Source organism: Monodon monoceros, unplaced genomic scaffold, assembly GCF_005190385.1.
Source record: "Monodon monoceros isolate NGI ecotype Baffin Bay Population unplaced genomic scaffold, NGI_Narwhal_1 Super_Scaffold_11, whole genome shotgun sequence".
Taxonomy (NCBI): domain Eukaryota; kingdom Metazoa; phylum Chordata; class Mammalia; order Artiodactyla; family Monodontidae; genus Monodon; species Monodon monoceros.
The window spans coordinates 11,288,716-11,304,414 of NW_021703767.1; the positions used below are offsets into that span (position 1 = coordinate 11,288,716).

Here is a 15,699-nt window from a genome sequence, read left to right on the forward strand (position 1 = left end):
AGTTTTAACACCACTTCTACATTATTAGCTGGTTGACTTTGGGCAAAGTGTAATCTCTTGGTGCCTTGGTTTCTTCATCTGTAAAATGAAGGATAATACCAGTGCCTGTTTTATAATAGTTGTTGTAAAGAACGATAAGTATCTATCGATAAGTATCTGCTTGGCATATGAGACGTGCTTAATGACAGATTTTCTAAAGCCATCTCTCCTGTTGTCCAGGTCTGACTCTACTGCAGTTCTCTTTTGCCCTGTTCTAAAAGCCTGGCCTCTATTTGACCCTGTTTACTTTAGGTAACCAGAGATTTCTGGTTCTCTATGGGGAGTTCCCTGCTCTAGAAACCTGTCTAGCACTTTAGGCCCTCGGGGTTGGCCTTCCTATCTTCCTGTAGGGACTGGAATGTGATCCCTGATCACGACCTATCAAACTCCTACTGGTCTAAGCTAGTTGGACCTCCTTGAATGCCAGCTGCTTTACTTAATTATGTCCTGTGACCCACTGTCATTCCCTTGAGACATGGGTCTTACCTGGTTAACCAGACTTTTGGTTGACATCTGGAATTGGATCTGAAGCCCTGAGGAAATATTCCACCCTATGGGCAGGTCTAGCTCACACCCTAGTTGATCACACCCAGCCTTGTCCCCTGATATGACAGAAAGCAGGCTTCACCACTGAAAGGTACTTGTGTGTACTCAGGAAGGGGAGAGGGTGCCACATCAGCTCCTTATCCCTGCAAATAAGAGTTTCTGCCATCCTTAAGGGCAATGGTGAAATCAGTATTTCACTTTTAACCAAGGAAATCCATCAGTCAACTTGAACAAACAATAATCTCAATTAGTTTGATCTATTCTTATATGAATCCATTAATTTTAATGAGTAATCAAATTTTAATTTTAAGGTTCAGAGGTTATAATAAAAATTCCCTCCTAACATTAAATTAACCACTTAGAAAAAGCATAAGGGGTCTCATATGAACATGAGAAATATTCCTTCCTGGATTTGAAAAGATTTACTCAAAATGCCAATCCCCTTGTGGAAAAACGAGACATAAAATTAGGATAGAATAAGCAAAGTCAAGCACACAAACTTCTTTGTAATGTGGCTGGCTATAATGTGGACTTATACACACATAGGGTAGATTCATCTATCGGTGGCTGTAAGTCAGGGGGATTTTGATATTAACAATATTGGTCTTTTTAAAAAATTAATTAATTGATTTATATTTATTTTTGGCTGCGTTGGGTCTTCGTTGCTGCGCGTGGGCTTTCTCTAGTTGCGGTGAGCGGGGGCTACTCTTCATTGCGGTGCACGGGCTTCTCATTGCGGTGGCTTCTCTTGTTGCGGAGCACGGGCTCTAGGCGCCGCAGGCTTCAGTAGTCGTGGCATGCAGGCTCGGTAGTTGTGGCTCGCGGGTTTAGTTGCTCCGCAGCATGTGGGATCTTCCCGGGTCAGAGCTCGAACCCGTGTCCCCTGCATTGGCAGGTGGATTCTTTACCACTGCACCACCAGGGAAGCCCAACAATATTGGTCTTAATACAATTTCATTTAATCAGCCCCACAGCAACACCTCAAAGCATTTGGGGTCATTCTAGTGAAACATCAAAGTGGGAAGCACAAACCCCAAATGTTGCTTAAATGTCTGGGAATATGTTACAGATCTAGTCTATGAACTGTTAATAATTATGCACTGCATACTGTAGGGCACTGATGCAACAGTCAAATGCACACAGCGTATCAGGTTCAAGTACATGTGGCTGAAACCCAATAATATCATATTTCTTTTCTCAATGTTCATATGCTTCATGACCGCCATCTTCACGGTGACACTAAGATTTTTAAAGCCTCTGACCTTGTCACAAAGAAGGGTAACAGAAATTCCCTCTCCCCTCACAAGCAGGACAAAGGGCATGGACAGCAAACAGGTTTAAACTGTGTACCAACTTAGACCCACCAGTGCAGCTGCCTGGGATGTGCTGCAGAATGTAGGGAGAAGCACGTTTCGTACATTTGCTAGTTTGGAAGTAAAAGGTTTCCCCCTAAGCTCCTGGATGAGGATATTAAAACTGTTTTCTAAAGCGCGAATCTAGAGGTTGGCAAAATTTTCCTTAACTTGCACAGCGACTGAACTGTGCAGCTGTAGCACAAAAGCAGCTGTAAGAAATATGTAAATGAACACGCCTGAATGTGTTCCAGTAAAACTTTATTACAAAACAGGCACGGGCTGGATTTGGTCCACCCCTGGAATCACGTATGTGCTGATCCCTCAACACAGCAATGGCTCAGATATTAAGATTATAGAAATCTAAGAAAGGCAGGAAATAAAAGGTACTGACTACACTGAAACAAAACAAAACAAAACAAAAAACCCCAAAACAATTCTCCATCAAGAAAAGAAAAGGAAAAAAGAATGAGTTTAAATTTTTACAAAAGAAACACTAAATTAGAAGATAAACAACTTTCTGAATGAACTGATGGGTTGATGACTGACAGCCCCTAAAGAAGTCTCCTTTTTTGGATATCTCTAAGAAGAGGATATTTCCCAGAATGACTTGGGATTAGTCCTGACAGAAAAGAGATTAGGTTAGATCAGTGGTTCCCTAAACTGACTCCCTGATAGAACCACCTGGACAAGATTTTGAATCCTAAATATGGATGAAAAGTTCCCACAGTCTCTGGGGGTGAGCCCTGGATTGGTTGTGGGGTTTTTTTGTGTTTTTTTTTAAGGTCCCTGAGCAGAATTGATGCACTCAGCCCTGCACCATTTAAAACCAGCTGAGTAGATCATCAGCCTGTATTCTTAAGATAAACTTCAACAAAATGGCAGTGAGCAGAGGTGTTCCAATTTCTTTTTTTTTTCTGGCTGCGTGGCATGTGGGATCTTAGTTCCCTGACCAGGGATCGAATCTGCGCCCCCTGCATTGGAAGTGTGGTCTTAACCTCTGGACTGCCAGGGAAGTCCCTAATCTCTTATGCTATTCCAATACATTGTGGATGTCAAATTGGATTTATTCACCCTCCAGGTATTGGGACCTCCAGATCAGAAGACAGGCCATAGATTTTCAAAGTATCTAAGCCTTAGCTGTCCAGGTCAAACTCAATTAAGATGTTTCCATTCAGAAGTCTTCCCTGAGCACCTTAGTTCACTCTGATTTCTTTCCTCTTTTACATTCCTAGCAGTTAGTGAGCATTCATTGGGAACTTTATCACACAATGGTCTTTTCATGTGTTTCTACCTATTTTTCTAAAGAGATTTTAAACATATGAGTGGGAGAATTATCTTGTATTTTTTTGTATTATCAACAACATTTAGAACAGGATGATATATAAAATACCACTTTAATTTTTGTTAATCATGAAAAAATATTTTTGGAGAAAACTGCGCTGATAATCAAGTTTTTTTAACAACAAAATGTTTTTTAAAGCCCCCTCCAAGACTGCCTACATTAAAACAGAAGATGTTGCTAGACTTCTAAAATCTAACAGGTATAGTTAGCTACTTTTCAAAGGAGTTTGAGAAATCTGAGAAGCCAATGATTACTGTGCCCACAAAAGTAAGTGAACTCCTGATTACTCAACCAAGACAGGTTGCTAGGAATGTTCTATTGCGTATTTTTCATGATCGTGTTTCTCAACTGCAAACTTCATGAAATAAAAAAATTGCTACGATTACATGTCCATTTCCACCTGTTGGGTACCGATCATTAGCCTCCCAAACATAATACAGTAGAAAGCCATTTGAGGTGTCTTGCTGCATCTTGTGGTACAAAATGAAGACACCAACGCTGTCCCCTCCGCAAGAGAATACAGTATACCTCACAGCACAGCCCCTTCGTTAACATATGTGGGATGTCTGAGATAAAATAAACACCATTCCAGGCCTGGGGACACATTCTCTGTTAATAGTTGTCGAAGTTGGATTTATCTTTAGTGTTTCATTAAAAATTACAAATGTTAATACATTTGTAAACATGAATATAGAATTACGTAGAATTAAACATGAAAGACACCTCTCTAACTGCCCAGTGGTAACTGTGAGACTGTAAACTATATACGTAAAAAGATTCATACACACACACAGAGCTTTTTATTTAACCAAATGCAATTATGCTATACATACTGTTTCTGCTTTTTTACTACAGTTTATTTGTATATGTAGATCTGTGTAATTTTTTAAAAATCTTCATTATATTTATTGTTTAGCTGTATCACAATTTATTTAAACTATTCCCTTACTGATGGATACTGGGCTGTTCCTTGTTTGCTTTTACCAACAATGCTGCAGTGAACATCCATGGACACATTTATTTGTGCACTTGCTAAAAACAGCCTAGAGGAGGGAAAGTAACAGAATTCCTAGGTCAAGGGGAATGAGAATTTTAAATTTGAATAGGTATTGCCAAACTGCCCTCCAAATGGCTTAGCCAATTCATACAACCATGCTGATGATGTATCTTGTATCCACTTTCCTACACTCTTGACAAAGCTTAATATTATCAAACTCTTAAACTTGCTCACCGGAGAGATGAAATATGCTATCTCATTTTTAACATTTACATTTTCCTGATCACCAAAGAAAGAAGCCTCTTTTTGTATTTTTTTTTGCGTTACACAGGCCTCTCACTGTTGTGGCCTCTCCCGTTGCAGAGCACAGGCTCCAGACGCGCAGGCTCAGCGGCCATGGCTCACGGGCCCAGCCGCTCCGCGGCCTGTGGGATCTTCCCGGACCGGGGCACGAACCCGCATCCCCTGCATCGGCAGGCGGACTCTCAACCACTGTGCCACCAGGGAAGCCCCTTTTTGTATTTTTTAAAAATCATTTACTTTTCTTCATCTGTATATGTCTCTTTATATCCTCAGCCAACTTTTTAAAGCTGTGGGTTTCTTTCATATTAACTTTTCAGAGTCTTTATGTAATATGGATAGTGACCCTTTGTCTCCTATGTATTTTGCAATCTACTGGATTTAATTTTTTAATATTGTCAAATCTGTCCATTTTTGTCATTGATGGCTTCTAGTTCTAACTCAGAAAGGCATTTCTTAGAAAACTATTCCAATATTCTCCTTAAAAAGAAAGGAAAAAAAAAGCCTTTTAAAAAAGAATTTTAACTTTTAAGTTTAACCTACTTGGAACTTATTTTTGTCCATGATCTGAGACAGAGACTTGACCTAATAATTTGCCAATACGGAAACTTCAAGTTAGTCCTTTCATGGAATCTAGCAAACAGAAACCTGGTAACACAAACTTTTACACCTTTTTCTTCATTGTCTATTTTAAGCACAACCTACTACACAAACTCAAAACATCTTTTTACTGCCACGACAACACCCAAAGATATGTGTACTTACACAGAATTAAACTGATTTAAGAGAACAAAACATTTAATAAGATGCAGACTTCCTGACAGTCACAAGGCACTCACCCATTCCCCTTTAACCTCCACCAGGAAAGCAAAGGTTTGAAAGCAAGGCAAAATACATGTTTAATGAAATGTTTCATTCTCATGGTATATCTACACTCTATTCTTCTAGTGGGGCTGGTGCTTAACTAGTCAGTTTGAGGAAAAGGACTCAGTACCATTGTAACAAGACTATGTTTCAAAAAAAATAGCAATATATACTCATTAAAACATAGATCATCTGTAACATTTCCTTATCGTAATATTTGGTAACACTTCCTTATTTCAGGAAGAGAACATTACTTTTCTGCACCTTGTGTTGCAACAAAATCCAGTTTCAAATATGTTAGGCTTTTTTTTTTTTTTTAAAGCAGTATAAAAATCAGCTTTGTAATGAGGTCTTCTCTGCTATGGCATTGTACCTTCATAATGTTTAGATTCCTGCTATTGCATTGTATTTAGATAATTTCCAATTAATCTGCTTTAAAAGGCACAAGATATTTCAAAGACTAGGCAGGAGGAATAAAGCAGCCTCAGGCCATTAGGAAAAAGAAGATGGGGAAGAAGCTGCGAAACACTCGGCCCGGGTCACCATTCACGTGCAGTGTGGTGCGTCCACACTTGAGAGAAACCAGCAGTTCTTTCTGTAAAGAATGAGTGAGGCTGGCGCCCAAGCATTCAAAACTCTGTGCTGGATGAAGGCAGAGAGATTACTGGAAGAGGGTTTCGTTATTGTTAGGGAGATGTTGACTTTGAAAAATTCTGGAGCATTGGGCACGACTCCCTTACTTCCAGCCCATAAGAACTAGAGAAAAAGCTATCAGAAAATAAGGGGAGATGGGATTGAGTTCTTTGAGGACCAAACACACTGTTCTTTCTATATATTTTGGCCCATGAAAGATCACATACTCTAAATACAGATACGATGCATAAGTGGAAGATGAATGCATGAGTAATTACAGTGACTGCATGACACCCTTTTATACTTCAAAGACATGGGTCCTACTATGGGAAGTGTTTGTCTCAATTCTTAACTTTCATAGTTCTTAAAAAAATTCTGAACCATTTCCATAATAAAAAGAAAAAAAAAGCCAACAGTAATGCAAAGCTTAACCACTTCTAAGACTTACGTTAATAACTGGATTGAGGAACTACTATTTTCTTTTAGGAAATAATTTAGGTCAACCACATTGCTTTATTCTTTCTTAAACTGGTTACTATAGTTTTAGTTACAATCATAAGATTATTATTATAATTAAACAAGCTGTAACAAGCAAAGTTCTAAACTCTTTCATCTGTTCATTTATAGAGTAGGAAAGCAGGTTAACTGTATTTAATTCATTACTCTTCACACAATTCAAAGTTTACACAAAGGGAAAAAAAGATGCTTTGACCCAAAGATACAAAAATTATCAGTGGCAACTATGAAAATGATGATCAAGCATTTTGCATTTAAAACTATTTCTGAAAGACTACTTTTAATATCTAAGTAGTAATCTAAACTCTAAAATTACCAGAGCTTTACACATTTAAAATTATGCAAGGCTATGTTAAGAACCCATTTTCTTTAACAATCCTATTTTAAAGTGATGCTGGGATACGTTTTTAAGTGCCAACTTTCATTCTAATAGAAAAGGAAGAAGAGTGAGGCTACACTTCAAAAACTCAAATGCTGGATTACTGGATTTCACACTCACTAACCATTTTACAATTGTCAAGTAAAGTACAAAAAGAGGACAGATGCTAACCATCAACAGAAAGCACGCTTTCGCTGGAGTCTTTCTTACCATGACTATATCTCCTGGCTGGATCGTGATTTCATCGTGACTTCTGGACTCAAAGGGATAGAGTGCTCGGTAATACACCACCTTTACATTCTCCTGTGCAGAAATGCTAAGTGGACCTTTTTCTGTTTACGAGGAAAGAAGGAGAAGGGAACAAAAATAAAACGTTACACGGAACACAAATGTATGACACAAGCCAAATTACAGACATCTATCTCCTCTGCTGCCTATCTTAACATCTGAACAATTTACATCTACTCAAGGAATTTCTGGAACACACAGTGAGGATGTGTTTGGTTCTGAAACCAAAGGAGAGCCAAATCTGATGTCAGCAACTAGAACCCATCAGAGAGGTCATTAGTGGACGCTAAACCAAGGTCATCCCAGTGCTGAGTGCAGTGAGGCTGCCTGAAGTCCCTGTTCTCTGCTCCCTGGCTTAGGCGTCAACAGTGCGCATCTATAAAGCATCCAGACCTCTTTCCCCCATGCAGGGTGTCTAGCACGATGCAGCAGTTCGAATGTGACGCAAATTTGAAACAGCCAACTCATAGGGGAGGGGGCAAAGAAGCACAACTTTAACTTTCCATATTAAGAGACATGGAAAGGTTGATGTTTTAGGCCCTCAATGTGGTCATGTAAAACATAAGTGCTGATTTCACCAAGAACCGTTCTTATTGAGCATTCAATTGTAATTCCTGGTGAATTACACGTCCTAGAGAAAAAAATGAACCAAGGACAGACCCTAGATGAAAATAATGTAGCTTTTCAATGAAGTAAAATTTTTAAAAATGCACGTGAGCAGAGGATATTTTGGATCCTGATTAATAACTACTCACAGCCCTCTGAACTGTTTTTACCCAAGAGCTGCAAGTATTTTGATACACACCTATATTCTCTGAAAAGCCGTGAAAGTACTATCTTTGTGTCATCTTGAACTGAATGATGTGCATAATTTCCCACTGACCAAAGGAGAAAAAAAATCCTCATTTTATACCAAGAGGACGCATAAGGAACTTAAGATCAAGTCATGGTGAAATAATTTTCAGATCAAAAAAATATTAAAACATATATTTTGTCCTCGTATGGCACAGGCTCCTGTGTGGATCTGATGGCTTGCCAGTCTTTCTCCCTGGACTGCATGCATCTTGAGGCAGGGAGGGTGTCGGCCAACTCTGAACCCTCACTCCCATCCCTGCCCGCTGTGCAAACAGGAAACAAACATTTGTCATTTGCCAAACAAAGGAAAAGGCCATCACTTTCCTCAGCTGAGTATTATCTCCTAAGCTTTACAATATCGTACAGCCACACAAGAATTTAAAAAATACATTCTAGTTTGCATCTGATAAAAGGGATAACGTTTTTTAGCTATTTCAAAGTCTTTCATTTATCGTTATTTATAAAGACGTAACTTATGTTCAAAGGGCAAAAAAAAAAAAACGTTTCAAAAGGTAAGAACACAGTTGTACGCAGTGCAGACTGAGGACAGTGAATGTCACGTCACTATAGGCAAGGGGAAGAAGTGCCACTTCCTGCTTTTGAGACAGCCCTGAAATTCCCAGAGAACATAACAAAACAGAGAAGCAGGAAGGGTTATGACCTCCATTTGGAATACAGGTGTATGAATGGGGCTTGGCAATGAAACTTCATGCCACTGTCGTCTGCAAAAGACTTCTGCATGCCAAAGGTTGGCACGGTGTGGGGAGAACTAAACAGACATCTGATGATGCTAGAAGATGAACAGCTGCACCATCCAAAAAAAGACGCTGACGTTCTCATCGCTATGAACACAGCCAAGATAGAGCCTGATAAGACATGAATATTTCCCAAGAGGATCTGGGAGAACAGGACTTTTTAAAAATTTTTATTTTATATTGGGGTATAGTTGATTTATGATGTTGTGTTAGTTTTAGGTGTAGAAAAGGACTTATTTGCTAGAATAATTTTGGCCTCTCATACCTGCGGTGGACCAGGGTGCTTGGACAGCTGGCTTAGCTGGCTCTTGTTGATGGAAAAGCCGACTCAGCTTGTCTTGCATTTCCTGTTTGCCCTTTTCCTCACTCTCCTTCTTTTTGACACTCTCTTCCCTTTTGAGTTTTTCCTCCTCGTGGGGTTTTCTTGGCCGCTGATGCTCATCTTCTTGTTGCACGTGCTCCAGCCACTGCTGGTCCCTTTCCTGAGCTCGTCTGTCAACAAAATGCCTGATTACAGCAGGGAAGCAACTCCCAAGTTAACACTGCTGTGTGGCCTCTTTGCACAAAGAGCTCCATCTAGTCAATGGGATGCTAAACACCAAGGGATACTGTTCTTCAGATGGAGGGATCGGAATCAATGAAACAGAGGCTCTCAGGGCTCCCTTTCTGAGTGAGATGAAATCACATGATGTAGAAAAACACAGAAAGAAAATTCCTGATGTAGCTAGCTTATAAAGTGATTAGAAAAAATCACAAAAATACTTCTCGATTTTAAAACTGGCATATAATTGCAAAGAAAAATAAAAGCCATACAACATAGGAACATAACTTCGATGAAGAGAAAGTATACCCAGCACTGCAAATGAAATATTGCTTAAAGAAGTCCATGAACAATTAGATCACTGAGGGGACACACTGTATGTACACGCACACAAGTAGCTCCCCAGAACTGAAGCGGGAACCAACAGGTTATTTTGAACCCTTGAGGTAGTAACCAACCCTTACTAAGCAACAGTTTCTATGTATCTTACTGAATTCGACTGCTTTGTTTTTTAAACTAGCTGACACAAAGTGCAATTAAATATAGGCCTTGAAAAATATGATGGCCTCAACCTGAAATCCATAGGAAAAGATCGGGGATGATTTTTCCCTCATTCCATAATATTTTAGAAAATCAGAAAACACTTTAAATGATCACACATTAAATGAAACTAATGTGGGACTTCCCTGGTGGCACAGTGGGTAAGACTCTGAGCTCCCAATGCAGGGGGCCTGGGTTTGACCCCTGGTCAGGGAACTAGATCCCACAGGCATGCCGCAACTAAGAGTTTGCTTGCCACAGCTAAGGAGCCTGCCTCCCGCAACTAAGGAGCCCATGCACTGCAACTAAGACATGGTACAACAAAATAAAGAAAGAAAGAAACTAATGTGCAATAATAAATGATACCATGTTAATAACAACTAGTCCTCCACGTTTGTTAACTACTTTAACCCTCACACTAGGTAGGTAGGTCCTATCATTATCATCCAAATTTTACAGATGAAAATGAGGCAGAGGGAGTGAATGACTTGTCCAAGGTCACACAGCCACACCAGCTTGGGGACCACTTCAGGCAGCCTGGTTCTAAAGTCTACAGCATGAATCGCTAGCCTGTGACATGGCTAACGCACAAAGGTCATCTCCTGGAACTAGGAAACTGCTAAGGGAACATGATATAAACAAATAAAACTTTTATTCTCCATTAAAAAATATTATATTTATTTCTACTCTGTATAAACGTGAAGCCTTACTGCAGTAGAATTCTTTTCAATTTAAATCAAGCATTTCACTTACAATTTTCAAAACATCTTTTAAGAAAGCATAAAAGACATTTTTTGGAGGGGTAGGAATGTTGTTATTCATAACAACAAATAAAATTTGCTTAACATATTCCACCAATAAAGGCCACCATTTATAAAAGCATATAACCACGTAATTTCTGAAGTTAAATTTTGGGTGCTATTTATCATACAATTGTAAGCAGAAAATTTAAACTTTTATATCATGACACTGTATGTGTATTTCTACTCTGTAGGAAAGTGAAACTTTGGTGCAGTGTATTGTGAATAATAAACTTCGAAGATAAGAAAATGATGGAGTTAATCAACATATCCAAGGAATTAATCCCTGGGACATAATCCTAGACCTACCTCCTTCTACCAAGAGAACCATAAAATAGTCCTCTAAATTGGTTTGAAACCCTACCTACCCACTGGCATGATAAAAAAGACAAAAACACCAAATGCAAAATACAATATGTACCCATAATAAAAAGTGCTACAGAAGTGCACCCTGGGGACTTCCCCGGTGGTCCAGTGGTAAAGAATCCATCTTCCAATGCAGGGGACTCGGGTTTGATCCCTGGTTGGGGAACTAAGATACCACATGCCGTGGGGCAACTAAGCCCACGTGCCACAACTACTGAGCCCGCTTGCCTCAACTAGAGAGCCCATATGCTGCAAACTAAAGAGCCCATGCGCTCTGGACCCCGCACGCCACAACTAGAGAAAAGCCCGTGCACCGCAACGAAGATCCCACATGCCACAACTAAGACCTGATGCAGCCAAAAATGAAATTAAAATAAATAAATAAATAAATGTTAAAAAAAAAAAAAAAAAAATGTGCACCCTGGCAGTTAAACTGAGCTCAGGCCAGTAAAAGTCAGTGACTTGCCTAAAGTATGAGTTTCTTCATCTTTTTAGTCTAATTTCAATAACCAATTTTTATAATTTACACTATACCATTGGGATATTTGGTCACTTTTGTTTCTTGGGAGTCTAAAATCAATTTGTAGTCTAAAAAGCAAATATCTGATAACAAAATCAGACACACCAAAAGGGAAACAATAAATTTCTACAATTTACTACGAAAGGTTACAAATAAAAGACTACAGACATAAATATTCAAACAAAAATGTGTCTGTGTCCTAAGCAGCAGCAGCAACAGCAAATTTTCTCCTTTTGTACTCGAGTTTCACTTGCAGTTGAAAAAAAGAAGAAAGAAGATGGCGTGGTATACTTGCAGTCTCACTGGAGAAACCCTGTGTGGCCACTGAGCTCAGGGACTTTGATTTGAAACCCAGGACTCTGATGCCCACTGTTATTAAAAGGCTGTGAACTGGAAACGTATTTTGGTCATTGGCATGCAAACAAGCATACCAAGTGTCCCAATTTCTTGTATAATTACATTTATCTACATAGTCGTAGCCTGAGAGAGCTCTGGGCACCAACCAAAAACTTTGGGGGGTACTTATACATGCAAAGATTTATATATACATGTGCCCACACACACATTAAAGACTGAAGGCTCTTTCTGGTGCAGTAAGAACTTGGAGAAGCCCAGCAAAGAATAGTAAATACTCCAAGTTCCTTCCAGAAGGGTCCACAATCCACTGAAAAGACTCACCTTTGGGCTTCTCCTTTTTGTTTTTCTAATTCTATAATCTTTCGCTCTTGTTCTTTCTGTTTCAGTCGTTCAGCCTCTATGGACTTCTGTTTCTGTAGCTGCTGCTTATTATGTATTTCTCTTAGTTCCTATAAATGATCAAGAAACAGTTCATGTAATGACATGCGCTGATAGACATTTCCACTGTTTATCAGCATGCAACATTTCATAGTGGGAAAGCCCAGACACGTAGGAGATAATGCTTCAGGTTTGAAAAACGTTAACTTGGAAAACTAAAATCACTCTACATTTTGACATGACTGATCTCCAGAAGCTGTCTGAGATCATATTTTAGTGAGCCATAACACACTGCACCACGGTCCATGAGGTGCTTTAGAAGGAGCTTGCTAGGGACGAGCATTAGAAAAATTATACTGCTCAGGGCTCAGCAACAATAATGGAACTCAACCAATTTTGAGACACGGTGATGATCTTGAATGGAATCTTAAGATTCTTTTGATAATAATCAACACCAACCTCCACTGGCTTTGAAGATGTACACACTTCCTCATACACTTGCTCCACTAAGCCATTACAACCTCACCTCCTTCTTATGATATGCTGCTTTGAAACAAAACAACATCCTTCTCCTCCACAACTTTGAGTCTCCCCCCAGGGTATATTTTTCTTCAAATCAGACCTCTTCCGAAGCATCTTTTCTTATTAAAACCATGTGTGAAGCTGACAGCTGCCCCAGACTAAGCCAGCAGTCAGATGGAAAGTAAAAAGCTATAATTTGATTATCACTTTGGATCCGATTTCCTCATTTGATACTAACACAGGAATAACAGTAATTTCCTTAGCATGCTACCGAAAATAAAGTGTATTTTATGATATTTAAAGTACTCAAGTCAGAAGTTTAAACATCCAAAAATATGAAGAACAAAGAAATGCCTGTTGGTGGGGGAAAACCCTCTGATTCCATAGGAATCAAATGGTCACTAACAGATTCAGTCACCAAATCTCTTCTTATTTGTGTTAACAATAAATCAGACAAGTCAAAGTGTCCAGTAGAACCAAGAGTAAAGTTCCAGTTGACTTCTTGGTCTGGCTAACTAGGGGGGTAGCCAAGGGGTCTATATGGTGAGATTTAAGAACTAAGGCCTGGGCTTCCCTGATGGCGCAGTGGTTGAGAGTCCGCCTGCCGACGCAGGGGACACAGGTTCGTGCCCCGTTCCGCGAAGATCCCATATGCCGCGGAGCGGCTGGGCCCATGAGCCGTGACTGCTGAGCCTGCGTGTCCGGAGCCTGCGCTTCACAATGGGAGAGGCCACAACAGTGAGAGGCCCGTGTACCGCAAAAAAAAAAAAAAAAAAAAGAACTAAGGCCTGCCCTGTCTTCTCTTGATTTGCTCACTGGTAAGTCCAGATGGGTAGGTTTCTTCCTGCCTTATTTCTACCTTTAGATTTCATTCACAGATCAGACATCAAAGGTAGAGAGGTTGTCTGAAGAAGATCAGTGTTAAAATGCACTTATTCCTAGAGAAAAGCCCTAAAGTGAGGCTAACCTTTTCCTACTAGCTAGACTGTTTTTAAGATAAAGTTAGAATGTATGTAACAAGCATTCTGTATACCATAAGTGACATTGAGAGGTCCTAAAAGGGATCAATGCCATACGAGAAAAAGTTTAACTGGAGATCAGGAGGTTAGGGGGAGCAGGTACTGGGCAAGGAGGAAGGACTGGAGAGAAGGAGGTACTTGAAGAGGGGGAAGGAAGGAAAGAAGGAAGGGGCTTCAGTAGAGAACCCAGCAGATGAGCCTGGGAATAACCAGACAGGATGCAGCAGGAAGACACAATTTTGTAAGGCACAAACTGAAGGACTATTCCCTGTGGCTGCAGCCATGGGCATGTGACTTCCAAATTATGAAGCGTACTTGAGGCAGGAGTTTAGCTATAGAGGGGCCATGGAAGGCCAAGAATGGAAACTGGAACATAATGATGACGCCTTGGTCTGTTTACAGTTCTAAGAGACAAAAATCAACATCACAAAAAAAGAATTCCATTTTTCATCATCTTTCTCACTGCTATACCATGGGATGTAAAACTTCAATGTGCTAAAAGTTCAGCAGTATTGCTTTTCATAGTAATTTGGAATCAAGCATAAACAGTAATCTCTAAAAACATGAATAAAAAATCTGGTTAATATCTGGGATTTGATATTTCAGAGACAAATGGAAAATAAGGGTCAATTTCTGTTAGAGTTATTCGCACTCTTGGTTCAAGTTAATATCTACGTGAAAACGAAAACTGCAGTGGAATGCTATTAATCGAAACTCTGTATGTCCTAAGAGAGGAAGTCAAAAGTTTGCCTCTGCATAGACAGGGATGGCCCACTCTGTCACTGACCCAATGGCTGAGACCCTTTAAAAAGAAGGGTAAGAAGTGATGAAAATTTACTTTTTTTCCTATTTTCAAATTTCATCTTCAACTGCACAAAATTCTCAAATAGGTTCAGAAAAATAATTTATGGAAACAGACTATAATTGAAAGGTACTGAACTGGGAACAAAGATACCAGGATTTTAATCTCAGGTCCCTGATATGCACCACAAGCTAAATCAGAGTAGACAATCTTTAGTTTTTAGTTTTAAGATCTGTTAAATTGTTAGACATTGTTCATCACCATAAAAATTTATTCTCTATTTATTTGTGTCTCTTTTATTTAGGATTTTATTCTTATTACATAAACTAAAAAGGTATAACCAGTAAGCAAAATAATTCTAAGCTGAAATTAAATACAAAAGAGTAAGAAATGACAGAGGAGGGGACTTGCCTGGTGGCGCAGTGGTTAAGAATCCACCTGCCAATGCAGGGGACACGGGTTCGAGCCCTGGTCCAGGAAGATCCCATATGCCGTGGAGCAACTAAGCCTGTGCACCACAACTACTGAGCCCGCACACCTAGAGCCTGTGCTCCGCAACAAGAGAAGCCACTGCAATGAGAAGCCTGCGCACCACAACAAAGAGTAGCCCCCGCTCGCCACAACTAGAGAAAGCCCGTGTGCAGCAACGAAGACCCAGCGCAGCCATAAATAAATATTTTTTTTAAAAAAAGAAATGACAGAGGAGGAATCTGATTGTATATTAAAACAGAAAAATTCTTACTTCATCCAGGAAAAATGTATTTTAGGCATAGTGATATTCAAAACACTTAACAACACGTACTTACTGCACAAGAGCTGGCCAGTTAGAATGGACGCCGGCCATGATGTACCAATGCATCAGGTAGACTGGGGCACAAATGAAGATTTTTCATTTTAACAAAGAATTATACTGCATATTTCCTTTCTATATTGGGCTCTAGTAATTGGATATTAATTTATAGATCAATAATTACCAGATACAAAG

The 15,699-nt window shown here is 39.6% G+C and overlaps 1 protein-coding gene across 3 annotated transcripts in view; it reads right to left on the minus strand.

The window, feature by feature from the left end:
- ITSN1 (intersectin 1) overlaps positions 1-15,699 on the minus strand; it is a 231,947-nt gene that overhangs the window by 77,775 nt on the left and 138,473 nt on the right. For 2 of the 3 annotated variants that reach the window (XM_029214104.1, XM_029214103.1), the window contains exons 17-19: positions 12,315-12,442; positions 9,135-9,361; positions 7,182-7,303 (exon numbers count right to left, since the gene is read on the minus strand). In XM_029214104.1, coding sequence (XP_029069937.1) covers positions 7,182-7,303; positions 9,135-9,361; positions 12,315-12,442 — 477 coding nt within the window. Of the gene's footprint in view, positions 1-5,418; positions 5,434-7,181; positions 7,304-9,134; positions 9,362-12,314; positions 12,443-15,699 lie in introns of all 3 variants that reach the window. The other variant, XM_029214102.1, reaches the window with a different exon arrangement.